The sequence below is a fragment of the Gobio gobio genome (genome assembly GCF_949357685.1).
Source record: "Gobio gobio genome assembly, chromosome: 11".
NCBI lineage: Eukaryota > Metazoa > Chordata > Actinopteri > Cypriniformes > Gobionidae > Gobio > Gobio gobio.
The window spans coordinates 46986100-47010835 of NC_137104.1; the positions used below are offsets into that span (position 1 = coordinate 46986100).

Genomic DNA, 24736 nt, shown 5'->3' on the forward strand with positions numbered 1-24736 from the left:
TCATGCAAGTCTGTGCACTATATAGGCTATTACATGTAGGAATCAGTTTGATCTAGTGCAACTCACTGACTTTGTTCAATTGCAGCCATTAACAGAAAGAATAATAAAACAATCTAAAATGTAATTTTAGGTTGTTCACTGAAGTTTTAGTTCTCACACAGAGCTATTATATAATTCAGAAGTCTTGTAATATAAGCCGTATGACTTTTATGATACTTTTTGTTAACACTTTATTTGTATGGTTCACTTTAGATGGTTTACTATTAACTATAAGTAATTTGAAATACATGTCAACTCGAACACTCGATTTTTTTTTATTTTGTTCATGTTTTTTTCTGTTGAAAGACAAACATAAATAGTAATGAAAGCCAAAATTTTAAATGTCACAAATGTGTGTGTGTGTGTGTGTGTGTATATATATATAAGTATTGTAGAGGGCGGTCAATGTGACAATTTTCACCTGAGATTTGGAGCCAAATTAGAGGGGTGTAAAAATGACTTTAGAAAGATGGCAGCATCATTATTTTATTTTTACACAGATATTGGTAGGTCTATTAGTAAAATCTGTTGACTTTAGCAATCTTTGTTGCATTATATGCCAACAGTAACAGTTCAAAAATGGGAAAAAGCAGTTTTTATCTCAAGTTTGAATGCCTGTAACTCAAGGAGTATGGCATTTTCTATGCAATTGAGGTGATAGGAAAAAAAACGAGATACATTTCTAGTTTCAACATTATTTGTGCTTCATATATTCCTGTTTAAATATAAAAAGGATCAGCTGTGTGCAAAATGACCCACACTTGGTTTCTGACCTCTGAAATTTACCAATTTACTTATGGAGTTCAGTGTTAATTTTGACAGCAAATTTTCATTTAGTTTTATTCATAGTTTTTTGACTAAAATGCCATTTAGTTTTAGTCATATTTTAGTCGCCTGAATTGTTTTTAGGCAGTAGATTTAGTCTCCTAAAATCTAATGAGTTTAGTTAAAGTGTAATACATTAAGCAATTAGGCATTACATAACCGACTGTCACTTGAACTGACATTTTGACATCATTTTGTTTTTGTCATTAAAAATACACGAAATAGAGCTCAATTCACTTTGTGGTTTGTTTTTTAAAAACATCTATATAGTTTTTATAACTTTGTATTTCTGTTTTATTTAGTAGGCCATATCAGGTTAAGCTAAAGCTTCAAATAAGTTTGATTATTTTATTATTTTTATTTTAGTGAACATTTATTTAATTTCAAGTAATGAAGATTTTTTTAAATGGTTTTAGTTAACTATTATAATCCTGATACTTTATTAAATATGTGTCAAATACTGGTCTTTCCTCCTGACTATGAATTAAATGGGAATTAAATTAAATACAGTATTTTATATATATATATATATATATATATATATATATATATATATATATATATATATATATATATATATATATATATATATATATATATATATATATATATATATATATATATATATATATATATATATATATATATATATAAATTAATATATAATCACTGATCTATATAAATCATTTATATAGATCAGTGTATTTAATGCATGACTTTTAATTATAAACAAGCTCGAAATACACCGGGACTCTTATTTTGAAACGTATGCGCTTTACTATTGCAGTTGCAGGAGCTCATTCAAGTTCAGGAGATAAAATATGCATTGTTACAACCGTCTAAATCATATTACTATATAAACATCCTCAAGTAAGCATTGTCATTATTCATCAGCATTATTTCATAAACAATTGCCAGGCATAAATGTGCGTTATTCATTGATTGTGAACTGCTCTGGCACGTTCAAATCAAATGTGTGCATCTGTTACACAGGATATCAGTTCTGACTGGATCTCTTCCCTAATCGTCCCTCCCTAACATTTTCGTCTCGTTTTTATTTGTGTCATAGTTTTTGTCATTTAGTTATCGTCTGTGAAAAAAGGTTGTTGACAAAAATTATGACGAAAATGATTCGTCAACGAAATTAACACTGATGGAGCTGCATACATCTCCATATCTCTGGGACTGAACCATAGAGGACCTTTAAAATGAAGAAACCAAAAGGAAAGTTTGTTAAGAATCACAATCTAAAAAGATATTAAGATATCTGTAATACTTCTTGAGTTACAGGCATGCAAACTTGGGGCAAAAAACCCCCACAAGAATAGCTTTTTCCCCATGTTTTAACTGTCACTGTTGGCATAATGCAACAAAGATTGCTAAAGTCAATGATGCTGCCATTTTTCTAAAGTCATTTTTACCCCCCTGTAATTTGGCACTCCGTAAAGTATACATCAATGGCATCTAATAATTTGGCTTTCATCACTATTATTGTTTGTCTTTCTACAGAAAAAAATTGAGCTGAGGATGTAGTAGAATGTCTAAAGTTGACCATTTAAATAAAGTGTAATTAGTTTTTTTGTGTGTGTGTGCTATTTTTGCATGATTTTAGAAGTTTGACATCTCTAATTAATCCTATTATTGGGGGGACCTGACAATTACACTACAAACTGTCTCTTTTGTATTCTACAGATGAAAGAAAGCTGGGTTGGAACAACATAAAGGTGAGTAGATGATTAATGAACCATTACTTTATGTGACCAAACACATTTAGCAAAAGACAAAAATATCAACTCATCACCCCATCAGCTTAAAGATCTAATCTTGTGGCATATATATGAGAAAAGAGTATGTTACAGAGGAAAAGCCTCACATATCCTTCATTGTAAAGTAAAAGTGCTGAGGAGGCTTATAGAAAGCGCTTATAGAAAGAAGAGAGAGAGAGAGAGAGAGAGATGCTTGCTCCTCATGTTTGAGGCTGTTAAAGCTGGGCTCGTTATGATGATCAAACGCGGCCTCCCTCCAGCGTAACACTGCACTTAATAAAGTGCCCTGCAGGGGGGGTGTAAACGGAGGACCCATACGGAGACGAGAGACCTCGTTACGATTTCCTGCCTAAATGGAAATCTCCACAGGCAAGAGAAACCTCTCCATTCTTCCAATCAGAAAAAAAAAATGCAGGGCTACTTTGTCCTCAGCTTCTGGTCAGAGACAGAGAGGTCAAATTACTTAGGCTGTTTAACTCTAAATGGCTCTGGATGAAGGTCTGTATTTCAAGTAGAGCCAATTGAAGCAGTTATTATTTGGAAATACTTGGAATAGCATACTGCATAATATGCATATGCATTGCACACTGCCTATTTATAAAATAAAAAAAGGTTGTCAAATGTCCAATTTTTCAAATGTTTTGGCAGGCTAGAAAAAAGTTTTAAAAATGACAAAATACCCCCTTTATTTCACATTACATATTGTTAGGATACCTTCAATTCACTCATATTAAAGGAGTCATGAATTGAGAAATCAACTTTTCATTCAGCCTTTGATAAATAAAAGTTCATCGTGAAATAAGAATATCCTGCAAGTTTCGGAGCTGAAAACGTCCTTGTTAGTCAAAGAAAAGCGTTTATTGACACCAGGCCCAGCAAACGCTCGATCTCTGAATATGCCAACCCTTGACGTCATCGTGTGGTGAAACACCGCCTCAAGCCCGCCCACCGACTCGTGGAGCTAAACTGATTGCACTACCGAGCAATAAACATGCCGAAGATATAAGCAAGATATTGCGCTGTGCCTGGTTGTGGAAGCTGCATAAGCTTCCTTCGGATTCTAATATTAGGAATGTGTGGTTGAACTTTATTTTTAATGAAGTTCCAGCTCACGTGCGTAAGACATTGCACGTTTGTTCACGTCATTTCACCGCGAAATCGATTGTAAACAAGATATAGGTCGAGACTGGATTTGCAGATAGATTGAGATTAAAACACAATGCTGTGACTTCTATATTTGATCCGACATGAATGGTGTAACACACTTATATGAGTCAAACATGTTTTTTATATGTTTTAGTATTGCATTTTTACATCGTTTGATATCTACAGATTATGTTGCAAAAGTTTTGGACATGCTGATTTGTCTGCAGTGAAATTTTGCTGATGCACGTGCTTGGCTTGTGTGTGTGTGTTAGTGATGCGCGGTTCGCGGATATATCCACCGATCGGGCGGGCCAAGTGATAAAAAATAAATATGAGAGATAAATAATTGTGTTTCTTTGACAAAGACATTTTGCGAGCCCTGTGGGCGGATTCCGGTTGCCGTTTCGCCACATTGGAAATTTTCAAAACAATTCCCCACATGTACTGACGGGGGAGCCGAAACTCCTTATTATGCAAAACTGTTATCCAATCATAGCAGTGGGCGTTTACTTCCAAGTCTTCAGTGCGGCACGCCCATAAAAACCAAGCGTTCCAGGAGAGAGGCTCAAAACCAGGGTAGAAAATAGCCTATTACTTATTCATTATGATGTTTTTGAATGTAAAAACCACGCAAACATAATAAGTTGACCTCAGACAACAGTATTCATTTTTTTTAAAAAGCCAGTTCATGACACCTTTAAAAATGGAAGGTAAAGTTGCATTGCATTGGACATTTTGGCAAATATAATAGGTCATGGATTTCCCATGCATACAGAAAATATGCATCCTGTAAGAATTGTTTGAGAGATTTATGCTATTCACACGACATAGCAGCAGGGTTTTCTTTCCTGATTTACATTCCTTCTATTGTGCTTGATCAGTGCATATTAATTCAAATAAAAGAAAATGTAATGATCAATCTCTGCGGCAGTTTTCCTTTTCTGACAAATTCAAAGGGACTTAAACTAATCTAAAATCCCAGTTTCAATGCAGTTAAGTCAGATCACAGGGTTGGATTTAAGAGTTCAGTAGAGATCAACAGATTAAATTAAACACATGATTATGCGCATGTGTAAAATGAGTCTTCTCGATCAGGTTTGATGTATGTGGTTACCTCTGTTGGAACAGGTTTGCAGTAACCCGCCCCAAACATCAGATTCTCCACTGACATCGCAGAGGGCGGAGCTTCGCTCTCTGGAGATCCTCTCCCCAGCCACGTCCCCCTACCACTGCGCGCAAAACTAGAGGAAGACAAATGACAGAATGTAAGTACCTGTAGCGTTATCAATGTGTGCAGCTGTTACCAATTGAATCAACGTAAGGGCTCTCGGGGAGGGACCGCTCACAAGATTATTCACACTGCTTGCCTGTCTGAAAACAAGGCCATATAAACACATAAACCCACATATCTGATTAGTTTGTAAATGTCAATCTTGAGAATATTTTACACTAATGAAGCTTCTGTTCTCTGACATCCATTACACAATACACACACTTTGGATTTGACAGCTTTGCTTTCAGGAGGGTTCAGGGAAAGATCTAGCACTTTAAAAGCTCAGTTTTAAGGAACAGATCCACAGCAGTGAAAATAGATCACATCCTGTCAGTAACACCTCCTACGAACAGGAGGTTCAGATCCAACAAACTTTACACAGGATTTACCTTTAAACTAAACAAGCTGGCCATAAATAATACTTGCCTTATATCCCTAATGATGAAAGCATCTCAAATTAAATAATAAAGTAAAATAAGATATTTAAAAAATGTCAAATATTATAAAATAAAATATCAACGACAAGAGTAATGGCTGCTGAAAAACCTGCATTGCCATCACATGAATAAATTACATTTTATAATCCTAATCACTTGTTAACAACATGTATTCTTTACTGAAATGAGCTCATTGTTTCTGCCTTAAATTAATACATTGTTAGCTAACTGCATGATTTGTATATGTACATTTCTAAAATATATAACTCGAACACAATCACCTCTGATAACAGATCACTCTAAATTGTACCTTTGACGCATGCATTTTCTGCTTTGAAATTTTGGTCCCACTTTATATTAAGTGGCCCTAATACCTGTGAACTTACATGGTAACTACATGTGTACATAGTATGTAACTACAGCGTAAGTACACACTGGTACATAGTATCTACAGCTGTAATATTTGTGTACCTACACATATGTAACAACTCACGGAATGGTATGCGTAAGTACAAATGTGTAACAGTACATTGGTAACAACACTTTTTTCACTTCAGTAAGTACACGTGTAACAGGAATTATGTAACTACATTTTGTAACAACAATATGTATTTAAACAAGTTGTTCCAATTTCACATGGAATCCAATACTGCAGTTACCAGTTTGGATTACACTGAAACTACTGGCAGGACTAATGTTGAATTACAGTGTACTTACATGGTAACTCCTCAGCATTTATATATATTGTAAAAAAGCGCTATACAAATATGAGAATTGAAAAAAAATCTATTCAAATAGTAAACATTTATTTTAAATTGTAATAATAAGAGAATTTTAATACATATATAATTATATTAATAATTAAAAAATATATTTAAACTATATTAAAATAGCAAACAATTATTTTAAATTGTAATAATTTTTTTATATTGTTTTTACTATGTAATTCAGTTCAGTTCCATTAAATAATACTTATTTTATTATTGCCTTAATGATGAAAGTATCTCAAATTAAATTAAATAATTTGATTTGAATTAAATAAAAATTATGTAAGTCGTTATTTAGGGTTTTTTGCCCACAAAAACTATTCTCGCCGATTTATAAACTTATTTTAGAACCACTGTAGTGAGATGGACTTTGTAACAATGTCTTTAGTACCTTTTAAGGGTCTTGAGAGTGAACCGTGCCATTGTGCCAATGGAGGCCTTTCAGAGCCATCAGATTTCAACTAAAATATCTTCATTTCTGTTCTGAAGATGAACGGAGGTCTTACGGGTGTCGAACAACATGAGGGTAAGTAATTAATGACAGAATTTTCATTTTTGGGTGAACTAACCCTTTAATGATGTCCTTGTCAAAAAACAATCGAATTTATACACAATGCTTTTGAAAAGCAACAACATAAATGGTGAAGGCCTGGTAGTTGGTGCCCTAAGTTAAGCCCCGTTTCCACCGAAATTACCCGGAACAATTTGTCCCAGGAACTCTTTTTCCCCCAGACCTGCTGCTGTCTGCGTTTCTATTGCGGTCTAAAGTACTGTGAAGATTAGTCCGGTGACGTAGGACTGTGCACGTCGACTTTAAAGTTCCTACTGTATTTCGTCCTTTGCAAATAAATTTATGACCAATCAAAATGCTGCGTGATCTCAACCAATCAGCATGTTCAGCGCCCAAGTCCCACCCCCGAAAGTTCCTGAACTTTGAAAAAGTACTAACTCGCGAGCAGGGGGAAATATTTACCCGGAACTTCATTTACACCCTGGTCCCTGTGGTCGAAACACACAAGGCTGAATCTGAAATCGCCCCCTAAACCTTCATTCACTATTCCCTACATTAGTCCACTAATATAGTTCACTTGAAGGAGTGAATGAAAACGAGTGTGTGAAGTCGGACAGCCGTTGAGTGTCCATCGGCTGTACACTCGTTATTGCGGTGCAATGTGGGACTGAATGAGTGCACTCAATAATGTCCACTATGGTTTCGGACACCGCTACAAATGGCTGTCCCCTCAAATAGTGACCTACTATTGGTATAGGGGGCGATTTCGGATTCAGCCTGAGTACCACCCCAAAGTCCCTAGTTCCTGGGGAAAGTTCCTGCGGTGAAAACGCGGCTTTAGTGATTGGCTGAGAACTGTTGGGGCGGAGTTGTGTGAGATCACCTGATCAGTGGTTGGTGCAGTGCCACCAGGGAGGCGTGTATCGAGACGGAGATGACGGACAGGTGGAAGTAGTCAAACATGACGGGCAGGTGGTGGTGTAGGCCTTGGTGCGGATGGAAGTGCAAACCCAACATCCTGCTGCTAATCAGAGGCACTGAAGAGATATCCGCCAACCTAAAACACAAACACATGGACAAAATAACATCTCAATCTACATAAACATCTAAAGCTTTCCTGTAGCTCAAACAGTATGATGCATGCAATGCCAAGGTCATGGGTTCGATTCCAGGGAAAGCACGAACTGATAAAAAGTAAATGTGTACCTTGAATGCTTTGGAAACCGGAAAAGCAAGATAATAATATTATGTGTAATTTCGCGTTGAAATTTTCTCTCATCCATCTAAAAACTACATATACGCAGCAAAAAGTATTTTTTTTTATCTGTACTTGTAAAAAAAAATATTATTATATAATTATTTTATCAAGTTATTATATGTTTTATTATTAGCCTACATTTATAATTATTTTAAATAATAAGTGTACGGTATTATTATTATTCACATTATTATATTTTCAGGAAAATATCTTAAAATATATATTTTTATTAAGTAGTATGAATATAACAAATTGTAGTGAAATCAAGATATATATATATATATATATATATATATATATATATATATATATATATATATATAATATTTTAAATCGATAGAATTGTATTTTATTTTTAGAATCCCCTACTTTTCTTCTTGGACATTTTCCGTAAAGTTTACAGTCACTTTCTGTAATCCTAAAACACATAATAATACAATACGCAATTCAATAAAAGGAGAAAAACTCCTGTTTAAATCTGGCAGTTCATGTCAATCAAGCTCATATCAGCTGACTGTCAGCTGATCCACGCCTACTTATAGGAATATGACGCCTATTACAGCATACATATTTCTCTGGAGGTCATTTACCCTAGACCAGTCTGATCTGCCGGCGATCTGATTTGGCCCTGCCGCTCAGTCTGGAAACCTGTACATTCATTTCCGTTACACTTCAGTTACACTTTTGCTGGAACCAAACACAGACTGGCTTCTCCACCTGGCGCGCTATTGGCGGGTTTAACACGATGACGGATAGAGAAGCGATGGGTCGTCTTGCCCTCACTCCTCTTGTGGTCTGATTGGTTGAAGGACTATCAAATTGCGTACAGAGTCATTTAATTTATGCTCGTTTATCACGCCTCTTATGGTCTGATTGGTTGAAGGACTATCCAATTGCGTACAGAGTCATTTGAATTATGCTTGTTTTTCACGCCTCTTGTGCAGTAGAAAATACAGAGCAGACTCCCCAGACCAATGTTCAATCTTAAATTGAGCTTGGTCTGGTGATGGCCAGACAACATTTACCCTCCTCCATCCCCAGCTCCTCCTCTTGTGCAGTCAGGATTCGGCATTCTGATTCCCCTTTGAATCTAATTATATCTGTTGGTTCCGTTTTGTTTACACTTAAGGCCTGTACACACCGGGACGAATATCGCGCGCGCTAATCGCCAGCGTTTTTCGTGACGTTTTTCGGCGCGTCTTGAGTTTTCACACCCAAGCTATTTTCACTGGCGATGCGCCGAGTGAACATGCACATTCAGTAGATAGCGCTCCCGGTACACAAGGTGGTGCTGCGGCACTTTACGCTTCTGACACTCGCTTGTCAGACAGAAGAAGAGAGACAGTATTTACGTGCTTGCCAAAACCACAGATATATTATGTCTATGGCCAAAACCATTCACACACTTTTTGCTAACTGGCAGGCAGCATTATCAGCTCATTTTCTTCTTTGTCTAATTACTACCTCTTCTTCGTATCAATGTGTGCTCGGCAAGACCGTTCTGTCCTTGAGCGCCACCAAGTCGTGTTTTAATGTCACTTCAGCAGCTCCAGGCACGTGAACAAAAGCGTTGATCTCATTGGTCGGCCATTTTTTAACGCGCCGCGTCAAAATAAAAAAACGAACCCGAGGCGTTTTTTTTTTTTAATGACGCTTTTACGCCTGGCATTTTACGCATCGGTGTGCACACTCACATTCGCGGCCATTGTTTAGTCACGAGGCGTAAAACGTTGGCGATAAACGCACGCAAAAATCGTCCCGGTGTGAACAGGCCTTAAGGGGGGTTATTGCTGCTCTCCCTGCTCTTATCCAAGCTAGTCTGCATGGATGCGCAAGTTCTTGCTCAGAAGAGAATGCCTCGGTTACGTATGTAACCCTCGTTCCCTGAAGGAGGGAATGGAGACGTACGTCGACTGAAAGGCAACCATACCGCCAATCCAAACTGTATGCTAATTGATAGATGTAATTGGCTCAAATCTGCAAAAGTAACAACTATATTAGGATGCGGTAGCCAGACAAAAAGAGCAGGAGAAAAAGACCTGAAAACAGAAAACTCATGAGATGGAGAGAGAGCATGAGGAGGAGAGGGAGATGGACAGGTAGGGTAGTTAATGAGCTCGTCTCGCTGACGTCCCTGCAGAGCTCAGGGGCCACGGGGGCCGACCGCTGCTGCCGCTCTGAGCTCTGGGGCTCGCTGCAGGTAAGAGGCTCAAGTAATTGCTCTCATTTGAGCAGCTTTGAGATAGGAGTGTGTGTGTGAGAGAGAGTATTTTAAGCTTAGGGCCATCGGTGTGGTTGCTCTTAATGTTCTTGATTAATACACACACACACAGTGCCAGGCCGAGACTCTTCCTTACTTTCACTGCAGCTCCTTAAATACAGACAGAGAGAATACAGAATTACAGAAAAGAGAAAAGAGGGAGACAATGGCTGTGTTTGGAATGGAATACTTGCATATTGTGCATTATATACTACATTTAAAGGAACACTCCACTTTTTTTGAAAATATTTTCCAAATCCCCTAGATTTAAACAGTTGAGTTTTACAGCATCTCGTTCAAAAATGACCAAAGAGTTTCTTCAAAGAGTATTTTTCCTATTAAAACTTGACTCTTCTGTAGTTACATCGTGTACTCAGACCGATGGAAAATGAAAAGTTGCGATTTTCTAGGCCGATATGGCTAGGAACTATACTCTCATTCCTGCGTAATAATCAAGGAATTTTGCTGCCGTACCATGAGTGCAGCGGCGCAATGATATTACGCAGCGCCTACTTTGGAGCCCTTTTTGGAGATGAAAAGAAGCTTCTCTGCATTATCAGCTATGAGCCTGTTTCTGTTTTCATCTACACTGTGTGACACTGAGCTAAGGATGTGTGAGACTAGTCGATTAAACGTTAGTGCTGTTGCAAGACGACTTGGAAAATACTAGTCGTTTACATTTTTTTGTATTTAAGGTTTTGCTTTAAATATATATTTTTTACAAAGGCTATGTTTCAATTAATGTTGTGTTAATGTTATATCTTGAAATTAATATATTATTTTGAAAAGTGTATATCTGCAGCAAAACAAAATCATTTAATTTTACCTCAATCATTTAGTTTTGCATGCGCGTTGGTTTTCTCTGGTGCTCGCGGAGGCTTCAGATAAACTCCACTCGGATGAAGGAGGATTTTGAAAGCTTTCACAAAACTTTTCCATTTTCTTCCATGTCATGTCAAACTAGTATAACAATTAAGCTTGCTTAGGCTTGTTATACTACCGGGGTAAGGCTAGTCATTGCGCACATCCCTACTAAACAGCCTTTCACTTTCGGCAGTCACTAACGAGAGGTATCTGCCTCACGAGCGGTTAAGCTTGGTTTATACTCGCCGCGTCCGCACTAGCGCTCGGGTGTGCGCGGGAAAATTGACGCCAAACTATGGCTGTTGTGCGCTTTGAGAGCGCGAGACCCCTTTACACTTGGCGCCGCGGTGTGCGGGTGTGCACGCCGAATTATGTACCGCGTGGCTCCGCATCCGAAGATGCGTTGCCATAAAGTGGTATCGGGTGCGGTTGTATCGGGGTAGTTTTACGAGTACAAGTACGAGTACTTTGCAACAGTATCGGACCGAGACCCGAGTATTGGTATCGGTATCGGTGCATCCCTACTTGTAACCATGGAGACATTTGTGAGAGACGATTCAGAAGATATTTACATTGGTGCAGGTCCTGATCCGTATATATATTTGAACTAGGGGTGTCGCGATATACCGGTATTGGCGATAACCGTGATATTCAAAGCACGAAATATCGACATCGTGTTAATTTAGGGTGTGGCAATATACCGGTATTGTCGATAACCACAATATTTAAAATGAATAGGACTCGATAGCATAACACTCCTTACACGCTGTTTCAGCCATAAAAATAGTTCAGCTTTGTTTGTAATGTCAAAGTAGTTATATTTCGTTTAGTTTATTTATTAAGTTAATTTAGAAAAACAGTTTGGAGCAATTTTTGTTTGTTAAATTAAAGTTTTTGTTTTTTTAAAGTAGGCTAACGACCAAGCGGCCGCTGGCTGACAGTGAGTTTACCACGTTTGATCAATTTAGCCTCTCAAATCAACACTTGACTTGTCTTGACTATATTAAAATGTATAGATATAAAACACTTCAAGCATATCTCAATGTTAGTTTAAATGTTTACTATCACCACCACAGTAAAAATGCATTTTTGTCAAGCTGAGTCAGGCTGATAGTGTGCGCAGCTCGCGACTGTGCTCACAAACGAAACGGGCTATACAATCTAAACTAATAAACAAAATAATTTAAAAAAAACATGTTGTCTTACCTTACACCTCTCCGCTAAACTAATATAAATCCGATCTTCAATTCCCTGTCAGGCCTATAATCAGAATTTGAATAAAACTTTTGTTCTTGTGCTCGCGACGGTGCTCACAAACGAAACGGGCTATACAATCTTAACTAGTAAACAAAATAATAAATAAAAAAAATGTTGTCTTACCTTACACCTCTCCGCTAAACAAATATAAATAAGATCTTCAATTCCCTGCTACGTCACCCATAGGATTCTGATGAGCAGTTTTGAAGCGCAAAGTATGGACGAGATGGCCGTTGCAATCTTGGCAGCGCGTCACTCCCGGATAACAGAAAATGGGCAAAAAGGCGGGACGTGGAGGCGGGAAATTCTGCTCCCTTCTGGAGCCTGTCTCTAGCGGCCAGTCGATGAATTGCAGTTTAAGTCACTTTCGTATTGGCTTCAAGAGAAACTGCGGGAGGTTGCCGCTTGATTATTATGCAGGAATGAGAGTATAGTTCCTAGCCATATCTTAGTACACGATGTAACTACAGGAGAGTCAAGTCTTAAACTCTTTGGTCATTTTTGAGCCAGATGCTAACGGTCTAATCAGATTCAATTATCTATGCTAAGCTATGTGAAAAGTGCTACTGCCAGACCCAGAGGTCGGCTGAATGGATTCGAAAACGGTAAAACTCAACTGTTTAACTCTAGGGGAGTTGGAAATTGAGCCTATTTTTAAAAAAAAAATTATGTGAAATAGTATGCAAATGTTTCAAAATGAATGCTACATTTTTCTCATGTTGCATGTTTAATTCAGATGTTTTCACCTTCTGTATGTTTAGTGTAACAATATGACTTACTAAATGTACTGAATCGAGTCCATTGTGGGAGACAGTATTCCACACAGAACAATGCGCTTGATTTGATCTCCCTTTTTCAATGTGATGGATGAAATAATATCAGTTGTGATTTTGAACATCTCTTTGTTGACTCTGATGCATTGGACTGGCAAATGGAAAGATATTATTATTCAAAATTGGATAGATTTCATAATGTTTTTGTTTTTGTTTTTGACAAACTACTTTCAAAAATAGTAGGCAATAAATAGTATGTACTACCATATGCAGTAGGCAATTACACTTTATTTAAAGGTGACGTTACATTGTACTTACTCAAATAAGTACTGAGTAATATCAACTACATGTACGTACTATAGAGTTACGGTTTGGGTTTGGTTTAGGGTTAGTTACTTGCGTAGTTATGCACAATTTACTGTTATTGCTATAGTAAGTACATCATGTAATGTGTCACTACGACACCTTAAAAAAGTGTGACCCAGTAGGCTAATATATAATAATAAGTATATAAGCAGCAACTTTTCAACATTAATAATAATCAGAAATGTTTCTAGAGCAGCAAGTCAGCATATTCAAATGATTTCTGAAGGATCATGTGATGTGATGATGCTGAAAATTCAGCTTTACATCACAGGAGTAAATTACATTCTAAAACATATTCAAATAGAAAACAGTATTGTACTGTATTTTGATCACATTTTTTAACTGTAATGTAGTCTGCAATTTAAAAAATCATGGTTGATACTGCTTCATTTTAATTCATCACTCTGTACAGAAGATCAAGTGCATTTCACTGTGGGATACAGTACCCAGTTCAGTATGCTCTGCAAGTATACTAAACATTTATGCAAAGTAGTGGGTCATTCCCTGAATACTGAAGATCCACATACAGTGCAGAGTATACTGAAGGATACAGCAAAAATAGCATGCTATTCTGAACACAGGTGGTGGTGATGATGCAGAGGGAGAAAAAGGTGGAAAGAGTAAGGGAGAGAGACTCACTGCTGTTCATTGTCAGTGAAGTGCAGATCTAGTTTGAGCTGGACGTCCACCTCACTCATGGCTTCCTCCACCTGAGAGAGACACATCACCACACCTGTCAGTCAAAAATAACTGCAGGTTTCAAAAACAAAACTCAATCTTTTCTACAGCTTTCCTGCGCATGCTGTTAGCTCAGTTTACACACTGAATGCATGTACAGCAAATGTAAATGTAATGTAAATAGAGTTAAACGCAAGATGACTCTTTGTTATCAATCTTTTGTTAAACATAACAGTAATGTACCATCAATGAACTATTAGTCAATGAACAATGAGCTGTTGCTTTGTGTTTGCGGTGTTGAGTGGATGCATTTTGATCTCTTGATTCCTAGATATGGCTGGACCTTCCATCAATGCTTTATCATCCAACTAGCAAAAAATGTATACACATCCTAGCACACCAAACCTCACGTGATGTGAGGTTTTATTCATCACGTGTTTCTTGGAGCATTCAATATTGACCTATCGGTAAGCCTCTCCCATCGAACGCCGATGAGCCAATGGCAGTTGAGTATCAGTTGCGCTGGGACCGGAACTCGGACATCTTTAGGTTTCAGCGCCATAGAGAAACATTGGAAAATCCGTCAAACAACATTGGAAAATCCGTCAAACAAAGTCATCGGTTTGATGGTGTTTATTCTACAAAAATGGTAAACGTCGTGTCTGAGGTACTGAGAGGATTTTCTGGTTGTCATACTCTAATTAAGTTACTATTAAAGTTAGTAATTCCCTGCTAACGTACAAACCGACTAACTATTACTAACTGTTCTCATGCAATGGTGTAACGTTAGGTCAGAAACACGAAGGTCTACATTTCAGTGCATCTCTCCATATTAAACTGATTAAATGTGAATTTATGTAATCTTACCCTGCGGGACATTAACAGTGTTGATCCTGGATGTTATCATCTGCGATCGTAACAAGAGGCTTCTCCCGTTTGCATTGAGATACGTAAACCATCGCTTCCAAATTAATCTCTCACCATATTTATTTTAGTCCCATTTTATTTCTGTGAGTTTAGATATGTTTAAAGGTTTGCATTATCTGTCTTATAAGGAGGACTCCTATTTTGATGGGTATTATAGTCTACGGGTAAGTTAGTGAAAGGGAAAGCTCGCACGCAGTTTATCGGAGTTGTTTTGCAGATACAAAGTTCAACAGTTATTAACTGCACCCCCGAAAAGCATAAGGTCTGTGTATATGTTTGTTTACTGTGAGTGTTTTTGTGTAATTTGCTGTGTATGTTAATGGTAATGTCACGGAGAGAGGGCTAGAGCGAGAGAGTTTGTGAATGAGATGTTAAGGCGCATTTATGCTTTGTTTGTTCAGCTCTTACGATGATTTTTTGAGTGAAAAACGATGTAATAAACTTCATAAACCATCAGTAAAGTTTGGCCATCATTCGGACGGGGTATACGCTACATTCTGTGTCCAAAAACATCTTGGGATACGGTTTTCACACTGACAGCTGTACATTGTAAGATATAGCAACTCCGTTTGTTTGTCCGAGTTAGCAACAGTAACTAAGGGGGGCGGGGCTTACCGATAGGTCAATTGGAGCATTTAACATGCAGTCATACACCGATCAGACATAACATTACGACCACTGACAGGTGAAGTGAATAACACTGATTATCTCTTCATCACAGCACCTGTTAGTGGGTGGGATATATTAGGCAGCAAGGGAACATTTTGTCCTCAAGGTTGATGTGTTAGAAGCAGTAAAAAATGGCAAGCGTAGGGATTTGAGCGAGTTTGACAAGGGCCAAATTGTGATTGCTAGACGACTGGGTCAGAGCATCTCCAAAACTGCAGCTCTTGTGGGGTGTTCCCGGTCAGTATCTATCAAAAGTGGTCCAAGGAAGGAACAGTGGTGAACCGGCGACAGGGTCATGGGTGGCCAAGGCTCATTGATTCACGTGGGGAGCGAAGGCTGACCCATGTGGTCTGATCAAAAAGACGATCTACTGTAGCTCAACTTATTGCTGGTTCTGATTGAAAGGTGTCAGAATACACAATAAACATACACTTACGACACGTGTTTGAAGGACAGCAATGCAAATCTGAACAGGCAGAGGTAAACGAACAGCATTGAAACAATTACATTTGTCAAAAAAAATAGTTTTGGGGTTTACCCTTTAATGTGAGTAGACAGAACCACATGAATTTTGGCCATTTTATGCGATTATGTCAGTAAGCACATTGTTGTTGTGTAATTCAATTAAATTAAGGGTCCGTTTACACAGTTTTCAACTAAAAATGGAAAACTTGTATGTTTTGTGTTTTTCATTTACACGTTTTGGGGGCCTGAAAACGCAAGCTTTCAAAAAACGGGTTTCAACGTTTTTGAAAACGATACACTTATAATCTAAGTGTAAACCACAAAAACATGAATTTGTGAAAAATGCTGATGTCATGCACATGCATATTATGTTTATAGGCGCTAGTTTTTCTTTACAAAGTGACATTGCCAACTACTGGTCTGGGCGGCAGCATTGGTTTTCAGCTTGAATGCCGCGAAAAACACACGGTAAAGAGGGAAAAGCTGCCCATAACTGCTGGTCTAGGATCTGTTTTCTTCGTAATAATATCATATTATTAGTGAAAAAGAGTTGGCAAAAGATCCAGTGCCTATCCATATTTGCACTCGTCAAATGACTCAATTTCCAACGTGTTTTCACTTCGGTGACAATTGTAGCCAATCACAGGCATGTTTGTTGATTTCTTGAACGCAATGGCCAATCACAGGTGCTGAAGTTAGAATCCACTCACCGCTCCAGTTTTTGTCTAGTGCTGAGTTCAAAGTTGCACGCTGTCAGGCCTATAATCAGAATTTGAATAAAACTTTTGTTCTTGACAAGCGGCCATATACATGCTTCAATACATGGCACATCCACATGTACATGCGGGATTCACTCTCGAAAATTGTGATGACTGACAGTGATAAACAGTTATGTATCGAAATCAGGCTCATATTAATGTCAGGAAAACACGATTCCTGGCTGCATGTCAATATCAATGGATCACTGGATCTTTGTTAAGTTGTAAGGAACACTATATAGAGTAAAACCTTTAGTTTCAACTGAAAATAGTTTGTTTTACTCGCGATTTCCAGTCATGCAGCAGCTCTTCTGCCACTCAGTCCGGCTGAGGGGGGCGTGTTCCGGCGGGAAAGTGACATTGATTCATACCCTCTATACACCGTTTTTAGTTGTTTTCGTGGATCCGTGTGAACGGGGATCTTTTTGACGTTGTCGTCTGTATGCGTTCGCGTAAAACGCCTTGCACTACTGATGAGGAAAGTTATAATTTAAATTAAATTCTATAGTTTCATCATTAGTGGTGTATTATTATTATCACTAGCATTAACCCTTTTTATCGGTTTCAACCTTTATTCTTAGTTTTCAGTCGCGAGACCGTTGTGGAGCTTTGGAGGGCAAAACCGCCATAGACTCCATAGAACTGCAGCACAAGCCTGTCAAATTTTGGGCTCTTATGGTCCACATACAGCGCATGGTGCAGCATTTCAATCACTAAAAACAACAGGACGTTCTAAAACATTTAATGTGAAAAACACTTTAGGGTGGGTTGCACCAAAAAGGTTTCAATTAAAGCTACACTGTGTAACTTTTTAGTTTATTCTAAGCTAAAAACACTTAGTTCTTTCAAAAATATACGTGCTCATTAATGTATATTTACTTCTTTCAAGTAATAAAGTATTCTCGTAAGTTTATAATATGCCATTGAAAATACATACGGGTAAGGGGTTCGAATGCGGGTCGCCATGTTGCCCCTCCATCTTGAAAGTATATTAGCCAAAGAGGGACATACCCGTAAATTCAAGCTTCGCCTTTCGCGTTTTAACACTCGATGGCACCGTGTCGAATGTGGACGAGGTCGAACTGGAAGCCATGTTAATCTTGGACTAAATCGGCCACCGTAGGAGTTAAAACGAAATCGGAATTGAGAGGAACAGAAACTAGAATTCACTGGATGGTCATATACAAGTTCACCACTAGATGGGGGAAAATATCACACAGTGTAGCTTTAAGCAAAGTTTAACACTAATCTAGGATTTGTTGATATGGGTTTTATTTTAAATCGAGTTGTTGCACCACTTAATTTTAAACAGATTGATTACGCAGTAAAGCCGTTAGAATTATAGAGCTGATCAAGCAGCAGACGAAGTGTGAACTGACGACAGGCTAAAGAATCCTTATTTGTGCAACCCACCCTTAAAGTGCCGTAATGTACTAAAATAGTGATATTAAAAGATCAAATTCAGTTTACACCTTTATTATGATGTAGTCTATACTATATACAGGTGAGCAGATAAGCCCAGAATATGAACACGTTTTGTTTATAATGGGTTTCGATGGGTGAAAAAAACGCTTAACGAGAAACCTTGTGTTGTTCGACTGCTTTCCTGTGTAAAGTATGCATCATTAATAAGGTGTATATTGAATTTGGTCTTTTAATATCACTGTCTTACTGCATTAATACTACAAACCTGGTAAAAATTACTGGCGGGCAACCGAGGAAAGACTTGTTTTGCCCTCCAGGTGGGCGTTTCTATAAGCGTGTGACGTCACGTGAAAACTGTGAATAATGTGCATTTGAAAACGCAACAATCTTCCTGAATTTGTAATGAGTTGTTTATTAATCTGTTGTCAACAAAATTGAAAAAAAAAGGTTCCCCTGTAGTTTTAAAGCTCTATGGTTTAACATTTGAAAGCAAAGACTATTGTAATTTTACAGTTGTTTAGTCAAATAAAATGATACATAAATATTAATAATATTAAAATACTCAATATTTCTTTTACCGTCAAAACTGTAGTATTCTTACTATATTTCTCTATTGGTTTGTTTGTATTTTCACATACTCTTGTGTCTCATATGTAACAATGCTGTTTCCCATGCGTAGAATCTTTATGTGACCACAGGTGTGCGTGAACAGAACCACGTGGATTTTATGTGCTCTCACATGTGCACACATATTTAATGACAGACCCTTCGAATGAAAACATGATTTTAGCATGTGCTATTCCCACAGATCTCCTTTAGCAACAGGTTCCAGCCCATTCTGATGAACTTGTTCACTCCGCCGATCTTTGCAAACAAACAGTGCTTATTGATACACCGATTGATTAAACTCACGCTCTGGGGAAATGGAAAGCTATTTTTAGGCTTCTTATCTGAGGGAGAGAGACAGAGAGTGAGATGGAGTGAGGTAGGGAGGAGAGCGGGCACAGATAACTGCTTCAAGGTTAATAAGAAAGATGGCCATAGAAATCTGATAAGACACTCTCCTACCCACAACTCCCTGCCTCTATCTGTCTCTATTTTACCCATTCCACACATTTCATAACATCTTAAATGAGCTGGTGTATCAGCAGGGTACAATTAGTCATGCTATTTGAATGTAATATAGTGTAATAATCTAATACAGTACTGTGAAAAAGTAAGTACACCCCATGAAAAGTATTTTTGTTTTTGATCCGGAACATTGTTGGTCATACTGATATTGGACTGGCATTTCATCAATGATAATAAATAAAAGGCAATATAATGTAACACATTTTTGTAACAACTTACATGAACAAATATATCATGTTCTGTCTGGTACACACCAGGAAAACATGATTACAGGTGCAGTAAGCAATTGTGAGACACTAGGTACGTTTACATGGAGCACTGTAATCGGTTTAAAAGTCCAATCCGAATAAAAATACTCCATATAAACACCTCAATCGGAATAAAAATGGCCAAACCGAATGAAATTGTAATCGGTTTGAGAGGGGTGGGATAAACCTTTTCATGAACCGATCAAACGAAAAATTCCACCATGTAAACGACCTGATCCGATTACTTTGAGTGTACGTCTTTCTGTGACGTGATATACAGCGCGCGCCTCCTCAACTGAAGAGCACGCGCTCACACCACGCTAATGTTGACGAGAGGAAAGTTCATTTTTCTGAGGTATTAAACTTTTTATTTCGTAACATGTTATGAACATGATGTTGGAATAATGACACAGACATAGCCTGGCTACACCATCTCATCTTTACAGCGTTTGTCCTAGGCTTTAACTGCGCCTGACAGAATAATTTATTTTTCTGAGGTGATTCTTACACTTCACGACAAATAATAAATAGCTTTTATAAAACTATAAGTCCTGGTGGCCGTTGAGAGCTGCCATTTCAACGGGGAACATTCAAGCTGCTCTCTGTTTCTCGTTAGTTAAGTATAAAAATAAAAAAAATTAAACAACTGCTTCAAATTGGTTAAGTAACATTACCCACAGTCTACTTTAATTACTTTTGTTAATATTTATACCTTTGTGATTATGGTATCGTTCCTTAATCATCTGAAATATATATGTTTACTACTAGTAATGATGCGGAGCACGTCTTGAATGCTTCATTCATGTTTCACCGTATATCCTATGTTTTTATTAATAATTTGAGTGCATTTTATTGTTAATTTTGTGTTTTTCAAAATAAATGAATTGAATTCATTTTTGATTCCGTTTTCATCATTCACAGCTGTTGAAATAGCCATTGTATAGGACATAAATTAGGTTAAACTACTGCATGTCCGCCCACAGAAAAATAAATAAATATAAAAATTACCAACACAGAACTATTGATCCACGATACGTAACGAATCTGAGGCGGCAGACAAACTGTGTGCGCATGTCACAAAATGATTCCTACAGAAAGTCAGCACATGTAAACACCAGATCGGTTTAGATAACGTCTCATGTAAACAGTCCACCGAATCTTTCAATCGGAATGATTTTAATCGGAAAGACAAAAAAGTGCGCATGTAAACGTGGCTACTGTTGATATTTGAAATCAGCCCAAACACACACGCCCCTCTCTTCATTGCTAAAGCCCTAAAATACACAAACACAATGCTTCTTTACCATAGCTGAAGCAAAGAGAAATAATGCTTCACGAAAAATAAAGCGAAGATGACGAACAACAAGGAAGATCAACAATACAGTTCACAAGATAATTTAAAAACAAGAGTTGGTTGTTTGCAGCAGCTCCAGACAAACAATGACACTCAAAACTGGCCTGTTACTATAGCTAACATTACAACAACAGCGTATCTTGGTTCTGTGAAACATAGCAAAACCAATGTCAGCTCAGCGTCTGTTTTCAGGCCTTCCAGCTTACATCTCTCAAACGCTGGAGAGCTTTTCTATTATTACCACGGGTCCTAAAGCTCTTGCCTGATCATAACCATTATTTTTCCAGTGATATTTCTCTGATATTTTCTCTTTTGTAATGTCCCTCAGCTATCTCCCTCTTGCTCACTCTCTCTCCCATCATGAGTGGACACGCCCCCTACTACTGATTGGCTCCGTCTCCCCTCCCCCATCATAAGTGGACACGCCCCCTACTGCTGATTGGCTCACTCTCCCCTCCCCCTATCACGAGTGGACATGCCCCCTACTGCTGATTGGCTCACTCACCCCTCCCCCATCATGAGTGGACATGTCCCCTACTGCTGATTGGCTCACTCACCCCTCCCCCATCATGAGTGGACATGTCCCCTACTGCTGATTGGCTCACTCACCCCTCCCCCATCATGAGTGGACATGTCCCCTACTGCTGATTGGCTCACTCTCCCCTCCCCCATTATGAGTGGACACGCCCCCTACCGCTGATTGGCTTACACTCTCCTCCCCTATCATGAGTGGACACGCCCGCTACTGCTGATTGGCTCACTCTCCCCTCCCCCATCATGAGTGGACACGCCCCCTACTGCTGATTGGCTCACACTCTCCTTCCCTATCATGAGTGGACACGCCCGCTACTGCTGATTGGCTCACTCTCCCCTCCCCCATCATGAGTGGACACGCCCCCTACTGCTGATTGGCTCACTCTCCCCTTCCCCATTATGAGTGAACACGCCCCCTACCGCTGATTGGCTCACACTCTCCTCCCCTATCATGAGTGGACACGCCCGCTACTGCTGATTGGCTCACTCTCCCCTCCCCCATCATGAGTGGACACGCCCCCTACTGCTGATTGGCTCACTCTCCCCTCCCCCATTATGAGTGGACACGCCCCCTACCGCTGATTGGCTCACACTCTCCTCCCCTATCATGAGTGGACACGCCCGCTACTGCTGATTGGCTCACTCTCCCCTCCCCCATCATGAGTGGACACGCCCCCTACCGCTGATTGGCTCACACTCTCCTCCCCTATCATGAGTGGACACGCCCGCTACTGCTGATTGGCTCACTCTCCCCTCCCCCATCATGAGTGGACACGCCCCCTACCGCTGATTGGCTCACACTCTCCTCCCCTATCATGAGTGGACATGCCCGCTACTGCTGATTGGCTCACTCTCCCCTCCCCAATCATGAGTAGACATGCCCCCTACCACTGATTGGCTCAGACTCTCCTCCCCTATCATGAGTTGACATGCCCCCTACTGCTGATTGCCCCCCCACACATCAATGCTTTCATCAGCATTTCTCAGAAATCACTTATTGCGTTTAAGTCAGATACACTACCATTCAAAGGTTTTTGAGGACAGAAAGATTCTTATTTTTATTTTCTGTTTAAATTGATACTTTGTTTCTATTTCAAATAAATTTTCTTTTGAACTTTCATGAGAATCCTGAGGGAGAAAATGTATCAGGGTGTTTACAAAAATATTACATTCTACACAAATATAATGTTTTCAACATTGATAACGTTTCTTGAGCATCAAATCAGAATGATTTCTTCAGGATAATGACGCTGAAGTCCTGAAATGTTATTTTAAATTGAAATAATATTTCACAATATTACTGTTTCACTGTATTTTTGATCAAATAAATGCATAAATGGCATAAAAAACGAATTTTTGAATGGTAGTGTATGTTTCCACCCTATAATATTTGCAGTTTACTTCTGCATCTTTTACGTTAGAAGCATTTTGATTGAAGTAGGAATCAAATTTGAACCTACAACCTTCTGGGTACCAGCCCAGTGTGACACTCACCCTCTCCCCGTCCAGCAGCAGGTGCACTCTGAAGTCCATGCGGTCCTCCAGGGTCACCTCCTCATTCCTGTACAGGATCTGAAAGATCCGACTGAACACTCCACCATCATGAACCCCCGCACTGCTGAAACTGCACTCGCCTGCCCGAAGGAAGAGAGACGGAGAGGAAGAAGTTAGATTAGTTTCTCCGCAGCTCACATCAAAGCATCTCACGAGATTCAGCACTGTGTGCACATCAAAGCACGTTCAGTGACGGTTCCCAGCAGAAAGAGACATGTAGAGTTGTTTCCTTCATATTCAGGGAGTTGTTCTCTGGCAGTGTTTGGCAGGACTGTGATTTTGTGTGTGTTTGGGGCTATGAAATTGAGAAAAAGCAAAAAAAATCTAGTGAAAATACTTGTGCTTATGTCAGAGCAGTGCCTGTAGGATCTCAATCTCAAAGTTCTAAGTATTAGATAGAGAACAAGTGGAAAACCCAGTAAGCACAAAACCCCACATTACAGAAACGGTACAATGGTTTGTCTTTATTTTATTTTGTGTTTTAGTTAGTTAAATAATGTTGCAGTGGAATATTTTACATTACATTATAGTGTGTAATGTTGCTGTTTGAGCATAAACATCATCTGCAAAGTTACAACGCTCAAAGTTCAGAAGAAGATATTTTCTTTTAGAGAAATCACTTTTTAACGACTACAAACGGCAGGTACAATCGAGCGTATAGCGTCAGTTCTGGCAGGTCACGTTAGTCAAACTCGCATCACCTGATCACGTCTACCTATAGGAATGCGACGTCTATCACAGCATACATATATAAGCTCCTTCAGTACTATCAGCAGCTATCGCATTTCTTCAGAGCTCATTTACCCTCCTCCATCCCCAGCTCCTCTTGTCAGTCAGATTTGGTATTCTAATTCCCCTTGAATCAGACTAAATTCTTGAATTATTTGGTACATTTAATATCATCATTAATGATATCGGCAATACATTATGTTGGTTCTGTTCTGTTTACCCTTAGGAGGGTTATTGCTTCTCTCCCTGCTCTTATCCATGCTAGTCTGCATGGATGGGCAGGGAGCTCTTGCCCAGAACAGAACCATACCGGCAATCCAAACTATATCGCGTGTTATTTGCGGACTTGGCAACTATGCAGCGAGTGATTTCAATGTTAAGTCAATGGAAAGGACGTCTGGAGGTCCTGCGGCGCGATAGACGCGTTTTGCGTGGCGCGATGGACGCGATTCCGCCTCATTAGTGCGTCCAGTTTGCGCGAATGACGCGAATTGAGCGCCTTGCGCGTCTTGCGTGAGTGGTGCTTTTTGTGCATTTACGCGTTTAAAGCGAATTCGCGTCTGACGACCGAGTTGAAAAATTTGAACTTTGCCGTCAATTCGCGGCGCGTTAACCAATCAGGAGCCTGCTTGCTATTTTTTAAGGATATTTAAATATACATGCAGTGAAGATAATGTAAGAGTTGCCTGGACCACATTTGTGTGGCCATTAATGATTAATAT

At 38.8% G+C, this 24736-nt stretch overlaps 1 protein-coding gene across 1 annotated transcript in view; it reads right to left on the reverse strand.

Moving 5' to 3' along the window:
• Positions 1–24736, reverse strand: part of fam135b (family with sequence similarity 135 member B) — a gene marked incomplete at its 3' end in the record, with an annotated part of 89063 nt that overhangs the window by 32514 nt on the left and 31813 nt on the right. The window contains exons 4-7 of the mRNA XM_079830146.1: positions 23226–23365; positions 14182–14252; positions 7648–7821; positions 4891–5017 (exon numbers count right to left, since the gene is read on the reverse strand). Of these exons, the coding sequence (XP_079686272.1) occupies positions 4891–5017; positions 7648–7821; positions 14182–14252; positions 23226–23365 (512 nt within the window). The remainder of the gene's footprint in view (positions 1–4890; positions 5018–7647; positions 7822–14181; positions 14253–23225; positions 23366–24736) is intronic.